General features: G+C 41.0%; 1 protein-coding gene across 1 annotated transcript in view; it reads right to left on the bottom strand.

Moving 5' to 3' along the window:
- acer3 (alkaline ceramidase 3) overlaps window positions 1-13,971 on the bottom strand; it is a 204,402-nt gene that overhangs the window by 144,791 nt on the left and 45,640 nt on the right. Inside the window, exon 2 of the mRNA XM_043692440.1 lies at window positions 10,817-10,927. Within this exon, the coding sequence (XP_043548375.1) occupies window positions 10,817-10,927 (111 nt within the window). The remainder of the gene's footprint in view (window positions 1-10,816; window positions 10,928-13,971) is intronic.

The following is a 13,971-nucleotide window of genomic DNA, read 5'->3' on the forward strand; positions in this document are numbered from 1 at the left end:
ACAGATAACTGAGATCTCCTTACAAATTTGTTTCTCAATTTCCCTTTGACTATTAGGGGGTCTATAATACAATCCCAATAAGGTGATCATCCCTTTCTTATTTCTCAGTTCCACACAAATAACTTCCCTGGATGTATTTCCGGAAATATCCTCCCTCAGTACAGCTGTAATGCTATCCCTTATCAAAAACGCCACTCCCCCTCCTCTCTTGCCTCCCTTTCTGTCCTTCCTGTAGTATTTGTATCCTGGAACATTAAGCTGCCAGTCCTGCCCATCCCTGAGCCATGTTTCTGTAATTGCTATGATATCCCAGTCACACGTTCCAATCTTGTCCTGAGTTCATCTGCCTTCCCTCTTGCATTGAAATAAATCTAGTTTAATTTATCAGTTCATTGTTCTACGCTGCATTCCTGTCAATCCCAGCATCTAATAAGGGAGCATTGCAGGTACAATGACTGGTTCAAACTTAAGGCTGTTGGAATTGCAGTGTATATTAAACTGTGGTGCAACTCGAGAAATCACAATGTCCAAGATTAAACTGAACAGATACCTTGCATTGATCTTTACTATAACACATCACATCCCAAAAGCTTCCTTAAATCAGGAAATGGGAGAGAGGAACGCGAGACAATCATTGAACATTCTTGTAAATCTCCTCTGAACTAGATACAGCAAGTAATTAGTCATACAGCACGGAAACAGACCGTTCGGTGCAATTTATCCATGCCAATCAAGTTTCCCAAACTAAACTAGTCCAAATTGCATGCATTCGACCCATTTCCCTCTAAACCTTTCCTATTAATGAATTTATCCAAATTATTTTACATGTTGGCACTGCATCTACCACTTCCGCTGGTAGTTCATTCTACATACAAAACACCGTGTGTGTGAAAGAGTTGCCCCTCAGGTCCCTTCTCTTCTCTCATTTAAAAATATACCCCTAATTTTGAACCATGAGGAAAGCTAAAATGTTACAGCGAGAGAAATTGAACATAAGTGGAGAAAGCTTATGCTTCAGCATTGTTGGTGAGATCACATCCAATTCTGTTTATTTTTGATTTCCTGGTCTTCTGTGGGACGGTGATGGTAAAATGCTGTTATCAATTGACTAGTAATCCAGGACCTAGATAATGTCCTGGAACCCAGGTTCAAATCCCACCACAGCAGATGGTGGAATGAGCACAATAATAATAATTATAAAACTAATGTTCTTAACAGGATATGGCTGCAGGCCCATAGCAATGTGATGGACTCTTAATTACTCTCTGAAAACAGCTAAACCAGACCTAGGCACCAGAAAAGACAACAACTCTCTTGATCTTATTGACTCTGCAAAGACTGTCTTAACCAACATCTGGGGACGAGTGCCAAAATTGGGAGAACAACCTTACTAGTCAAACACAGCCTGAGATAATCAATCTCATGAAACCATACCTTATACAAAAGCTCCCAGACTCCATCATCACTATCCCTGGGTATGCCCTCTCCCATTGGCATGTCAGATCCAGCAGCATAGCAGGCAGAACAATGGTACATAGTTGGGACCAGTTCCCCTCAATAATGATGATGGCATAATTTCAAATATGAAATGAGAAAACTCCTGTTTACAACATATTGCAGCCTGATGAATCAGTACTCCCAGATGTTGATCACTTGGGGGAAACATGACGTAGCAAGGGTGCAGAATGTACTTTGGATAAGAGGCATCAATGTCTGAGCTGACAGGTGCTAAGGGAACCATTGAGGAGGAAAACAAATTTCCATCATCACCCTTACCCAATGACAGTATCTATAAGAATGACCACTGCACACAGTCTTTGTGCAGAGCAAGTTCCATCTTCACTTTGGGCTAGCCTCCATCACACTGTGCAGCATTATCATCATGGTAAATGGGATAGATCCAAAACAAACAACCAACCCAAGACTGGGCATCCCCTGGAGATCGCCAACTTCACAGATGCACAGTTTCAGCCACTCTATATCAAGAATGGCTGGAAGCACTGGGTACTGCAAAGACCCTGTCAACATACCGGTAATAGTACTGTAGATATGCACTCCAGAATTTGCTGTGCCCCTAGCTAAGATGTTTCAGTACATCTAGAACACTGACATCAACCCCAAAATATGGAAAATTGCCCAGGTATGCCCTCTATACACAAAGCAGGATAAACCCAATTTATTCAATTAACACCCCATCAGTCTGGTCCTGATCACCAGTAAAATGATAGAACAGCATTCCCTCTCCTTTTCTTAATGGCCACATGGGCCTGCGAGGCCTGTGTTTGGGAGAAATTTCTGGAACCAGAAAGCCAATGCTGCAATGGGCACGCTGATACAACTGCAGCATAGAAACATTGGAGTGACATGTGTACAGCTAAGAGGAACACTGGACACCAACAGAGCTTTCAAACCTGCACTTGTACATCAATAACCTGTGCATTGACTCCCAGTTTGGGTTCCACCAAGACCATTTACTTCCTGATCACATTACAGCCTTTGTCAAAACATGGACAACAAAGCTGAATTCCAGAGTGAGGTGGGATTGACTGCCTTTGACAGGAAGGTCACATTTAAGCAAACATGACAACATGGAGTCTAGAAAAATTGGACTCAATGGAAATCAGGGGAAATCTCTGTTGTTTAGAGACACACCTGGCACACAGGAAGACAGTTATGGTTGTCAGATGTCAGCTCTATCAGGTAGCTGTGGAGCAGGACTATAGACAGAATTTATAGCAAAAGATTACTCTTTTGCAATTAATTCTGTTTCTTATGACGCTGCTCCACAGCTACCTGATAAAGGAGCAGCGGTCCGAAAGTTAGTGCTTCCAAATAAACCTGTTGGACTGTTACCTGATGTTGTGTGATTTTTAAGCTCATTCTACATATGCACTAGTACAACCAAAGCACGCAGGAGTTGTAGCCCTCAACCTCTACTTGTAGAAAAAGGCCAGTTCAGGTTTTTTGACAGGCATGACACAACACAAACCGAAAATGACTCAGATGGAAGGAATGGATAGTGCCTTCAGAAACCACAACTATTGCATCAGATTTCCACACCATGCCTTCGTAATGACAGGGTGCAATAATCATGGTCATCAGGAGTTCAGCTTGCCATATTATTAGTTTGTTTAAAAAAAAAGGAAGTCAACAGCGTGTTTAACGACAATCACTGATATTTCATGTTGAAACCTAACAGTCAGCACTCATTATGGAGATAATCATCCTGTTTCTTCTGCTTTATCACAGAGACACTGACTTATTTCACTTTTTCTGTTTGATCATCAACAGGTAGTGACTTGTACCGATACTCCTGTCACATCTCCTGTAGTGACAACAACCAACCTAAATACCACCACACAGAAACACATCTAATAAGTGCCACATCAAAAGTGGCTGCACAAGATAAGAATATGTTGTGTAGGGGTAACATATTAACATAGATAAAGGATTGATTAGATAACAGGAAGTGAAGAGCAAGGATGACTAGGTCTTCATAGGATTGTTATGTTGCAGGAGGCCATTCAGCCCATCACTAAGCATTTTAACACTGTGCTAACTTCCTGCCTCTTCTCTATAACCTTGGATTTTGTTACAGCTTCCATAATCATCCAAGACCCTCCTGAATGCCTCAACTGAACCTGCTTCCATCAGGCAGTGCATTTTAAATACTTGCTGTGTGAAAAGACTTTTCTCACTTTGCACTTGTTCATTTTGCAAATAATTTTAAGTCTGTGCTCTCTGGTTCTCAATATTCTTAAAAGCAGGAACATTTCCTCTGTATTTAATTTGTCCAGGCTCCTCATAATTTGGAAAACATCAATCAAATGCACTTTCAGCCTTTTCCTCTCTAAAGGAAATAGTCTCGACTCCACCAGACGAAGTACTGAATACAAAAAGCAGAAAAAATGTAATGCTGCAACTACAGGAATTGCTGGTTAGGACACAGCTGGAGTTGTGCACACAGTTCTGGTTAATATATTACAGGAAGAACATCATTGCTGAAGGCAGAATACAGAGAATATTTACAAGCATATTGTCAGGGCTTGAAAATTGCAACTATGAGGAAAGTTTGGATAGTCTAGGTTTGCTTTCCTTAAGGAGGATGCTGTTGGGTGACTTAATTGAGGTTTACAAACAACAAGCACAACAATAAATGCTGGAGATCATAAGCAAGTCAGACAGCATCCATGGAGAGCAAGCTTACATTTCGAGTCAAGATGGTTCTTCAGAGCTGAAGTGAAGTGTGCAGGGGGCAGCATTTACGCTACAGTTGGGGGAGGGGTACGGGGTGGGTGTAAAAACTCCACCAGCACTCCACACCCACCACCCCCTTCCCCAACAATAGCATGAATGCTACCCCCTCCAACTTCACTTCAGCTCTGATGAAGAACCATCTAGACTTGAAATGTTAGCTTGTTCTCTCTCCATGGATGCTGTCTGACTTGCTTATGATCTCCAGCATCTATTGTTTTCAGATTCCAGCATCTGTAGTAGTTTGCTCCTAAAAAACAATGAGGATTTGGATAGAGTAAACAGGGAAGACTTGCTTTCCCCTACAGAAAGATCAATTACCAGGGATAAAGATTTCCTGAAGAAGGGTTCATGCCCGAAACGTCGATTCTCCTGCTCCTTGGATGCTGCCTGACCTGCTGCGCTTTTCCAGCAACACATTTTCAACCAAGATTTAAGGCGACTAATGGAAGATTCAATAAATTACTTCTTTCTATGTAGTAACATCTGTTGATCTCTAATCTATCCTTAAACTGAAGTGTCTCATCCCTGCAGCCAGCCAAGCATTTTCAGCAGTTTCTCCAATGAAAAAAAAGTATGGCACCCAGAATTTTGCATAATAAGCCAGCTGAAGTCTAACTAGCAATGGAAATTTGCATAACCTTACTAGTCACATATACTCTGCCTCTAATAATGAAGCTTATCCTTATTAAATTTAAAATCACACAACACCAGGTTATAGTCCAAGAGGTTTAATTGGAAGCACACTAGCTTTCGGAGCGACGCTCCTTCATCAGGTGGTTGTGTCATCTCCAAATCATATCCTTATAAATGAAGCCTTAACTTCTAGACAGTTTATTACAGCTCTCTCCTATCCTGTCAATTTTAATACCTTGTCCACATATACACCCAGATCTCTCTGCTTCTACAAATCCTTTGAAATAGTATCCTTTATTTTACAGATACTGAATACAGCAATAGCTATGAGCCCTGACAATATTCTGTTAACAATACTGAAAACATGCACTGCACCTAACCATTTTATTTTTACCAAAATGCATTACCTCACTGTTGTCTGCATCGAATTTTATCTGTCTCTTGCATGACCTCTCCACTATCCTTTTGAAATTCTACATTGCCTTCCTCACTGTGAAAAATACTCAATTTTTACTATTTGCTATCTCTCAGTCAACTCAGTCACATTCCTACAGTTCATTTTATTCCATCACCAAGAACGTTCCTCACAGGTCTTCTCTGCGGCACTACATTGAATGCCTTGTGGAAGGCTATATACTGCACATTATCAGGATTGCCCTCATAAACACTCACCATCACCGCTTCAAAAATTACAGAAATCTATTGAAGCACAACTTTCCCTGAATTAATCCGGAATGTTGTAGAGGTTAGACCACTGAAAGCTTTTAAAGAGGAGGTAGGCAGAGTTCTGAAATACTAGGGAGCTACGAGCTATGAGAAGGTAGCACGAATTCAAACACAATCTGCAACCTCAAGGTCAAACTTATTCTCCCGCTTTGCTAATTCCATCAATCCAGGGGGACCAACCCTAGTTCAATGGAGAATGCAGGAGGGTATTCCAGGAGTGGCACTAGGCATGCCTAAAATTAAGGCATCGACCAGGTGAACCTACAAATACGACTATTTGCATGCCTAAAAGCATAAGCAGCAAGTGACAGACAGCGCTACACAATTCAACAAACAGCAGACTAGATCCACATTCAGCAGTTCAGACATATCCAATCATTAATGGTGGACAATTAAATAACTCACTGGAAGAGGAGGCTCCACAGACATCCCCATCCTCAATGATGGGAGTGCCCATAACACCAGTGCAAAAGATAAAGGCATTTACTACAATTTCAGTCAGAAGTGCTAAGTGGATGATCAATGTCAGCTATCTCTGGAGATCTGCAGCATTTCAAATGACAAATGTCAGGCAATTTGATTCACTCCATGATATTGAGAAATGACCAAAAGATACCAAATACTGCAATAGCTATGAGCCCTAACAATATTCTGAAAACATGCACTGCACCTAACCAAGCTGCTCCAGTACAACAATAATGCTGGCATTTACCCAACAATGTGGAAAATTGCTGAGGTATTGTTTGTCTACATAAAAACAGGATAAACCCCAACTAATAACCACTCCAGTCAGCTCATCAGTAGAACAATAGAGGGGATCATCAACAGAGTAATCGAGCAAAACTTGCTCAGCAATGATGTGCTCACTGATACTCAAATTGAGTTCTGCCAGAGCCATTCAGCTCCCGACTTCATATAGTTCAAAAAGGACAAATGAGCTGAATTCCAGAGGTAAGGCAAGTGTTCTTGCCCTTGACATCAAGGATGCATTTGACCGAGCATTGAATAAGGAATCCCAGCAAAACCAGAGACAATGAGAATCGGGAAAACTCTCCTTTAATTCGGATCTTTGGACTGTGGGAGGAGACCGGAGCACCCGGAGGAAACCCACACAGACATGGGGAGAACGTGCAAACTCCACACAGTCATTCGCCTGAGAGTATTCAGTCACACTCCTGACATGGGCCTTGTAACAGGCTTTGGACAGTCAGGAGATGAGTTATTTGCTGCAGCATTCCTAATAGGCCACTGTTATGCTTTATTTACAACACAAATAATAACAAATAGAACTTATCCCTTCTCACTTGCATTAATTGACTACTCGGCCATTGCAGAGATCACAATGATACTGTAAACTTCCGGTATTTCAGGTTTATAACTGTTGCCAGTTTATTGAGTGTGCCAGTTCATAAGGCACCGTTTACAACAAAGCTTGCTGTACATCATTCATTAACTGAGCAGTATGGCGGACAAAAGTCAACCTATTTCCATTAGTTTAATTGACACAAACAAATAGTAATTTCAAAGCAGTCCAAGTTATATACCTAATTGTGAATGTAAAGCAATGTCCTAGGTTATATAACTGATATGCTTAAACTTTAACATTTCTTTTCATTCTCATCTTGACACAGTAACCATCAAGCACAAGACCATCATTTGCAATTCAGCATCAATACTAATCTTCAAAGCATGACAGACAATATTCCCTTTAAAACTTTAGACATTGTGTATGATCTATTTTACTAAGGGTGTGGTCCCTTTTAGTACTTTATTACATGACTGCACAAGGTATCATTGATCACAGAACAATGTTGGTGAGGTGCTTTTCAAGAACACAGCAGTCACACATAAATCCCAAACGATTTAATGTTTCATGCTATATTTTCTCTTCTAAATACCATGCAACAGTTTAATTCTAGGAATGGGGGATTAAGGCAAACTTCCTGTCATAACTGAAAGACTGGAGGTCAACCTTTCAGAATTTATAGCTTGAGTTCATTTCCTGGGTGGAAATATTGGTTTTGAAGAATGGTGGTCACTCAAATGGATTTGAGAGAAAAGCAAAGTCATTAAAAAGCTTCCTTTCTGAACAAATTGATGATTAGTCACAGTGGTAAGTTACACAGCACCAAGTTAAAGTTAAAGATCCAAAGACTCCTTGTTGTTGCTCGGTAGCATTTACCATGGTCTAAGTGGTCACTGGTTCTCAGCTTACATTTCAGAACACAATTGAATGAGGAATAACTGTATGTCTGCACATTTACATAGTTAAAAACATCTTGAAAAGCATTGAAGGAACTATTACATAGAACGTATGTGGAACCAAGCATATCATGAGCTAAACATTAGTTATTTTACTTTTACGTAGAAAATGAATTTGCTACCACTTAGCTAGGGTAAAGGGTACACAACACACTTGAAGATTTATCAGTTTAATCGAACAGGCAGCATACTGCCCTCTCAGTATACGAAGCCACCTTGCCAATACTGTACCAAATATTATCCAAGATACAGTTTTCAGATAACACTGCAGACTTGGCACCTGTTCAAGCTGATGTTAAAATTATATTTGGTTAGTTGGAGGAACAGAATTCTTCATGGATGGAATGAGGTAGGTCAAATGGCCTTCTTCTAAACTGATCCAAATTAAAATGAAATGTATACCTGTTACGCAATGTTAAAAAAATCAAATTCATTTACTGAAGTGACAGTCCTGTAATAATTCAATCATCCCTTTCATCTTTTGCATATTTTGCATAAAATTGTAAACATTAATGGGAATGAGGGGAACTTTTCAAAAGTACAGACAGAAAGAGATCCAAAAGTAGGCCTAAACTGTTTAAAACAACTTCTCTGCTAATATATCAGTGGATAAATAAATTTGTAGATGACAGCAAAATTGAAGGTGTAGTGGATAGCGAAGGTGGTTACCTCAGAATACAATGGGAACTTGATCAGATGGGCCAATGGGCTGAGAAGTGGCAGATGGAGTTTAATTTAGATAAAGGCGAGGTGCTGCATTTTGGGAAAGCAAATCTTAGCAGGACTTATACACTTAATGGTAAGGTCCTAGGGAGTGTTGCTGAACAAAGAGACCTTGGAGTGCAGGTTCATAGCTCCTTGAAAGTGGAGTCGCAAGTGAATAGGATAGTGAAGGCGGCGTTTGGTATGCTTTCCTTTATTGGTCAGAGTATTGAGTACAGGAGTTGGGAGGTCAGGTTGCGGCTGTACAGGGCTTTGGTTAGGCCACTATTGGAATATTGCGTGCAATTCTGGTCTCCTTCCTATCGGAAAGATGTTGTGAAACTTGAAAGGGTTCAGAAATGATTAACAAAGGATGTTGCCAGGGTTGGAGGATTTGAGCTATAGGGAGAAGCTGAATAGGCTGGGGCTGTTTTCCCTGCAGTGTCGGAGGCTGAGGGGTGATCTTACAGAGGTTAATAAAATCATGAGGGGCATGGATAGGATAAATAGGCAAAGTCTTTTCCCTGGGGTGGGGGAGTCCAAAACTAGAGAGCATAGAGGTTTAGGGAAAGAGATCTAGGGGGCAACGTTTTCTTGCAGAGGGTGGTATGTATATGGAATGAGCTGCCAGAGGAAGTTGTGGAGACTGGTACAATTACACACTTAAAAAGGCATTTTTCATGGGTATACATATCAGAAGGGTTTGGAGGGATATGGGCCGGGTGCCGGCAAGTGGGACTAGATTAGGTTGGGATATCTGATCGGCATGGACGAGTTGGACTGCAGGGTGTGTTTCCGTGCTGTACATTTCTATGACTCTAAATATGTCTTGTGGTCCAGAACACAGAAAATACTGGCTATAAAGCTCTCAGAGCCAAATCTTTAATGTGTTTTTAGTTAACCTCAACCATGCCAGTTAGAAGATTCTAGGCGTGGGAACACACAGAAATCGCTGAAGTTCTGCATCGGACTATTGTCGAGGTTCCTGCAAGCACAAAATCGTGGGCATGCAGCTTAGGTCAAAACCATAAGCTCAAGTCAATACAGAGCCTGACCTGGATATCATGGTCTCAAAAAGCTGAGAAATTGATGAACACTTGATATAAGGCAGCATTCTGACTACTGTTTATCTTTGAGCTGACACAAAAAAACAAATTGCCTGGTCATTACTACACTGCAGTTTGAGAGACATTATTATTCAAACTGGTTGCCACATTTCTTTATGTCAAAAGTAACTCATTGGCAGCTCCAAGGTCCTGAAAGGCACAACATAAACAAAGTCTTTACAGTTGTTTCTTTCATTCTAAAAGATGAAAGACTAAACAAGCAATCCAGTTTTTTCAACATATCATTTCAGTGGCATCACACTGTAATCTTTTGCTATGAATTCTGTGTCGGATGATCTTATGCTCCACAACCATCTGAAGGAGCAGCACTCCAAAAGCTAATGTTTCCAAATAAACCTGATGGACTATAACCTGGTGTTGTATGATTTTTAACTTAACTCACACAGAATACTTAGTTAGTCTTGGCAAGGGATCAGGAACCCTGATTTAACAAGATTCCTCTTCCCTCATGCAAATTTCTCATTTGTAAGATTTTGTCTCAAATGGCCAATTACACTTTGCTGTGGCTAACAGCAAATCAGATGAATTACAGGGATCAGGCATGTCCCACTATCAACCTGCTGGTTGCTTGCCACACAATAGCAACAATATTTTGCCATTTTTCGGCTGATTTTCTTGAAATGTCAGGACAAGGATTTGAACAGAAAAATCACAGAGCATGAGCACCAAACCTGTTCAAAGTCAGGTCTTGCAGTGCCGTCATACAAATATATTACTAGGTTTAAAAAGTAAAGGGATAAAAGATTATGATAAATGGATTTTAAATGTAATATTGTGATGTTCAAAGGCATCAATATCAGTCCAGTGTAGTGAATTAAAATAATATTCTTTCACTGAAGGGTGGGGATTTGTGGATCTTCGGTGCATTGTTTGGAGAGTTGGCCGAGTGTTGGCAAGAGACCATAGAGAAAAAAAGTTGGCAATTTGCAGGGTACTCAATTTTGCTATTAGGAGCAAGTTGTAGAAAAACATGTTCAACTCCACATCATTGATATTCCTCAGTGCACAGCATAAAATGAAAATACAAAATCTGAACAAAAAAAAAAGAGACATTTTAGCAGCAAATACCACAAATTGGAAATGGAACAACACTCAAAATAAGAACATACCTGCAAGACCCAAAAATGCAGCTAGGTAGCGAGTTTCAAGGCCATCTCTTACAGTCTGAATCGCACCATAGATAGGAGGTAGAATCATAATCAGGTTACTTACAGTATTCCCTGCAGAATTAGGAGAGAGAGTGAGTGAGTGAGAGTTGTGCCAAGGAACTAACAATTGCTGCAGTGTTTCGTCTACACATAAAGTACAGCTGAATTCAGAGTACAAATACATTGCGATTTAGCTGCATATCTTGGTCAACAAATTCTACAAATAATTTAGAAAGCTCTTCTGATGAAACCCTTAACAAACCAAGTGGTTGAGCCACACAAACCAGGAAGGCAACATCCACACAAATGACCGGGTAAATGACTTTAGTCAAGATAGTAGACATAACTTATACACTTTCTTTTCTTCTACTCAGAATAATGTCACACCATCTTTAATGTGGAACACTGGAACAGGCCTCCAAATTTCTATTTTCTTCTTAATGTTATTTTTATTTGTTAATGAGACAGGAGTATCAATGCATTTGTTGCCCATTCCTAATTGCCCCGAAGGTGATGGCAATGGGCTGTCATCTCGAACCACTGCGGTCTTTGGGTTGCAGGAACACCCACAGTGCTATTAAAGAGGGAGTTCCACAATTTTGACCGAGTAACAATGAAAGAGCAGAGTTGTAATTCCAAGTCAGGATGGCGTGTGGACTGAAGGAGAGACCAGGACCAGGTGGCTTCAGAGTGAAGGGACAACTGTTTAGAACTGAGACGAGGAGGAATTTCTTCAGCTAGAGAATGGTTAATCTGTGAAACTCATTACTGCAGAGGGCTATGAGGCCAAGTCATTGAGTGTATTTAGACAAAGGTAGATAGGTTCTTGATTGGTCAGGGGATCAAGCATTATGGATAAAATGGCAGGAGAATGGGGCCAACAAACAAAACAGCCATTATCGAATGGCAAAGCAGACTCGATGGGCCAAATGGCTTAATTCAACTCCTGTATTTTATAGTCTTATGGATAGACCAAGCTGCTTCAAGAAACTGCCATATAATACCACCAATCACTGCCCTACCTATATAAGATTCTTCAGTGAGAGAAAGCAATGGCTGTTCAGACTCATTTTGTGCTCTTGGTATCATGCAAATGTTCCCCAACCTGAGGCAAGAGGGACTCTGCAATCACCAATACCAGATCAAATGTTTTTTGATTGCCAACTCTTGCACATTATCTAGAACTTGTGAATGGTGTTGCGTTGCCCCTCAGACAAGGTTTCATTGCCCAAGTAAACTCCAGCTATTTTTCTGCTATTCAGCCATTCTCTCAACATGTTTAATATTTCAAACAGAGATCAAACTTGAGATTATTGAATCTCTGCATAATTGCTCTAAATGTCATCAATCTGAATTTTTCTGTGATTGATTTGCTTTCTGATTTGCTCCAATTGATACAGAAATCATCTTTTTCCTTACAAAGATGGAAAGTTTGAAGTATCTTCCTTATGCCAGCTCAAACATTTAGCAAGCAAGTAACTTGTTTAAACAGTGTTTGGTCCAAATTTGTAAGATTTGTACATGGCACTACAAGCAACAAAAAACATTCTCAGCAACGTGGACATTATTTTATTATTTCCATTAATGAATGGGTATTTCTGGCAAGACTGGTATTCTTCTCATTTGAAGTTTGCTCATAAAGATGCAAACTTTTGTTGATTTGATTATTTATTAATTTATTGTCACATGTACCAAAGTAGTGAAAATCTTTGTCTGCCTTTTATGATCTGCCTGTACTGCTCGTAATGATGTACAGAACAAAAGGTTTAGACAAAGGCATTCAGGTTACATTGCACAGGGCGTACAAGAGAGTTCAATGTTAGCAAGATCAGCATTATTTGAGGCTGGAGTGTCCATTTAATAGTCTAATAATGACCAGGAAGAAGCTGTCCCTGAACCGACTGGTGCATGTTTTCAGGTTTCTGTATCTCCTGCCTGACAAAAGAGGTTGTAAGAGATCATAACCAGAGTGCGAAGGTCTTTGATGTTGGCAGCCTTTCTGCAGCAGCAGTGTAAATGGAGTCCATGGATGGAAGGTTGACTTCTGAGATGGCCTGGACTGCGCATACCACCCTCTGTAGCTGGTTACAATCTTGGCAGAGCAGGTGTCATACCAGGTGGTTATATACCTCGACAGGATACTTTCAACTGTGCATCTGTAGAAGTTGGTGAGGATCCTTATGGACACGCCAAATTTCATGAGCTGCCTGAGGAAGAATAGGCATGTTGTGCCTTCTTGACTGTCGCAACTACATAAGACCAGGACAGATTGTCAGTCACCATCACTCCGAGGAACGGGACGCTCTCGACCTCAGTTCTGTTGACGTAGATAGGAGTGTGTTCTCCTCCTTTCTTACTAAAATCAATGATCAATTCCTCAATTTTGCTGACATTTAGGGAGAGTTGTTCTCATTGCACCCATATCACGAAACCCTCTATCTCCCATCTGAAGTTTGACTCGTTGTTATTAGATATCCATCCTACTATGGTGGCGTCATCAGTGAACTTATCGATGATGTTTGTTCGAAATTTAACGAGGTAAAAACAATGTCTGCAGATGCTGGAAACCAGATTCTGGATCAGTGGTGCTGGAAGAGCACAGCAATTCAGGCAGCATCCGAGGACAGGCAAAATCGACGTTTCGGGCAAAAGCCCTTCATCAGGAATAAAGGCAGAGGGCCTGAAGCGTGGAGAGATAAGCTAGAGGAGAGTGGGGGTGGGGAGAGAGTGGCATAGAGTACAATAGGTCAGGGGGGAAGGAGATGAAGGTGATAGGTCAGGGAGGAGAGGGTGGAGTGGATAGGTGGAAAACGAGCTGGGCAGGTCGGACAAGTCCGGACAGGTCAGGGGATCGAGTTTCTGGAGGTTAGAAACTAGGATGAGGTGGGGGAAGGGGAAATGAGGAAACTGTTAAAATCCACATTGATGCCCTGGGGTTGAAGTGTTCCGAGGCAGAAGATGAGGCGTTCTTCCTCCAGGCATCTGGTGGTGAGGGAGCAGCGGTGGAGGAGGCCCAGCACCTCCATATCCTCGGCAGAGTGGGAGGGGGAGTTGAAATGTTGAGCCACGGGGCGATTTGGTTGATTGGTGCGGGTGTATCGGAGATGTTCCCTAAA

The sequence above is a fragment of the Chiloscyllium plagiosum genome, chromosome 6, assembly GCF_004010195.1.
Source record: "Chiloscyllium plagiosum isolate BGI_BamShark_2017 chromosome 6, ASM401019v2, whole genome shotgun sequence".
Taxonomy (NCBI): Eukaryota; Metazoa; Chordata; class Chondrichthyes; order Orectolobiformes; family Hemiscylliidae; genus Chiloscyllium; species Chiloscyllium plagiosum.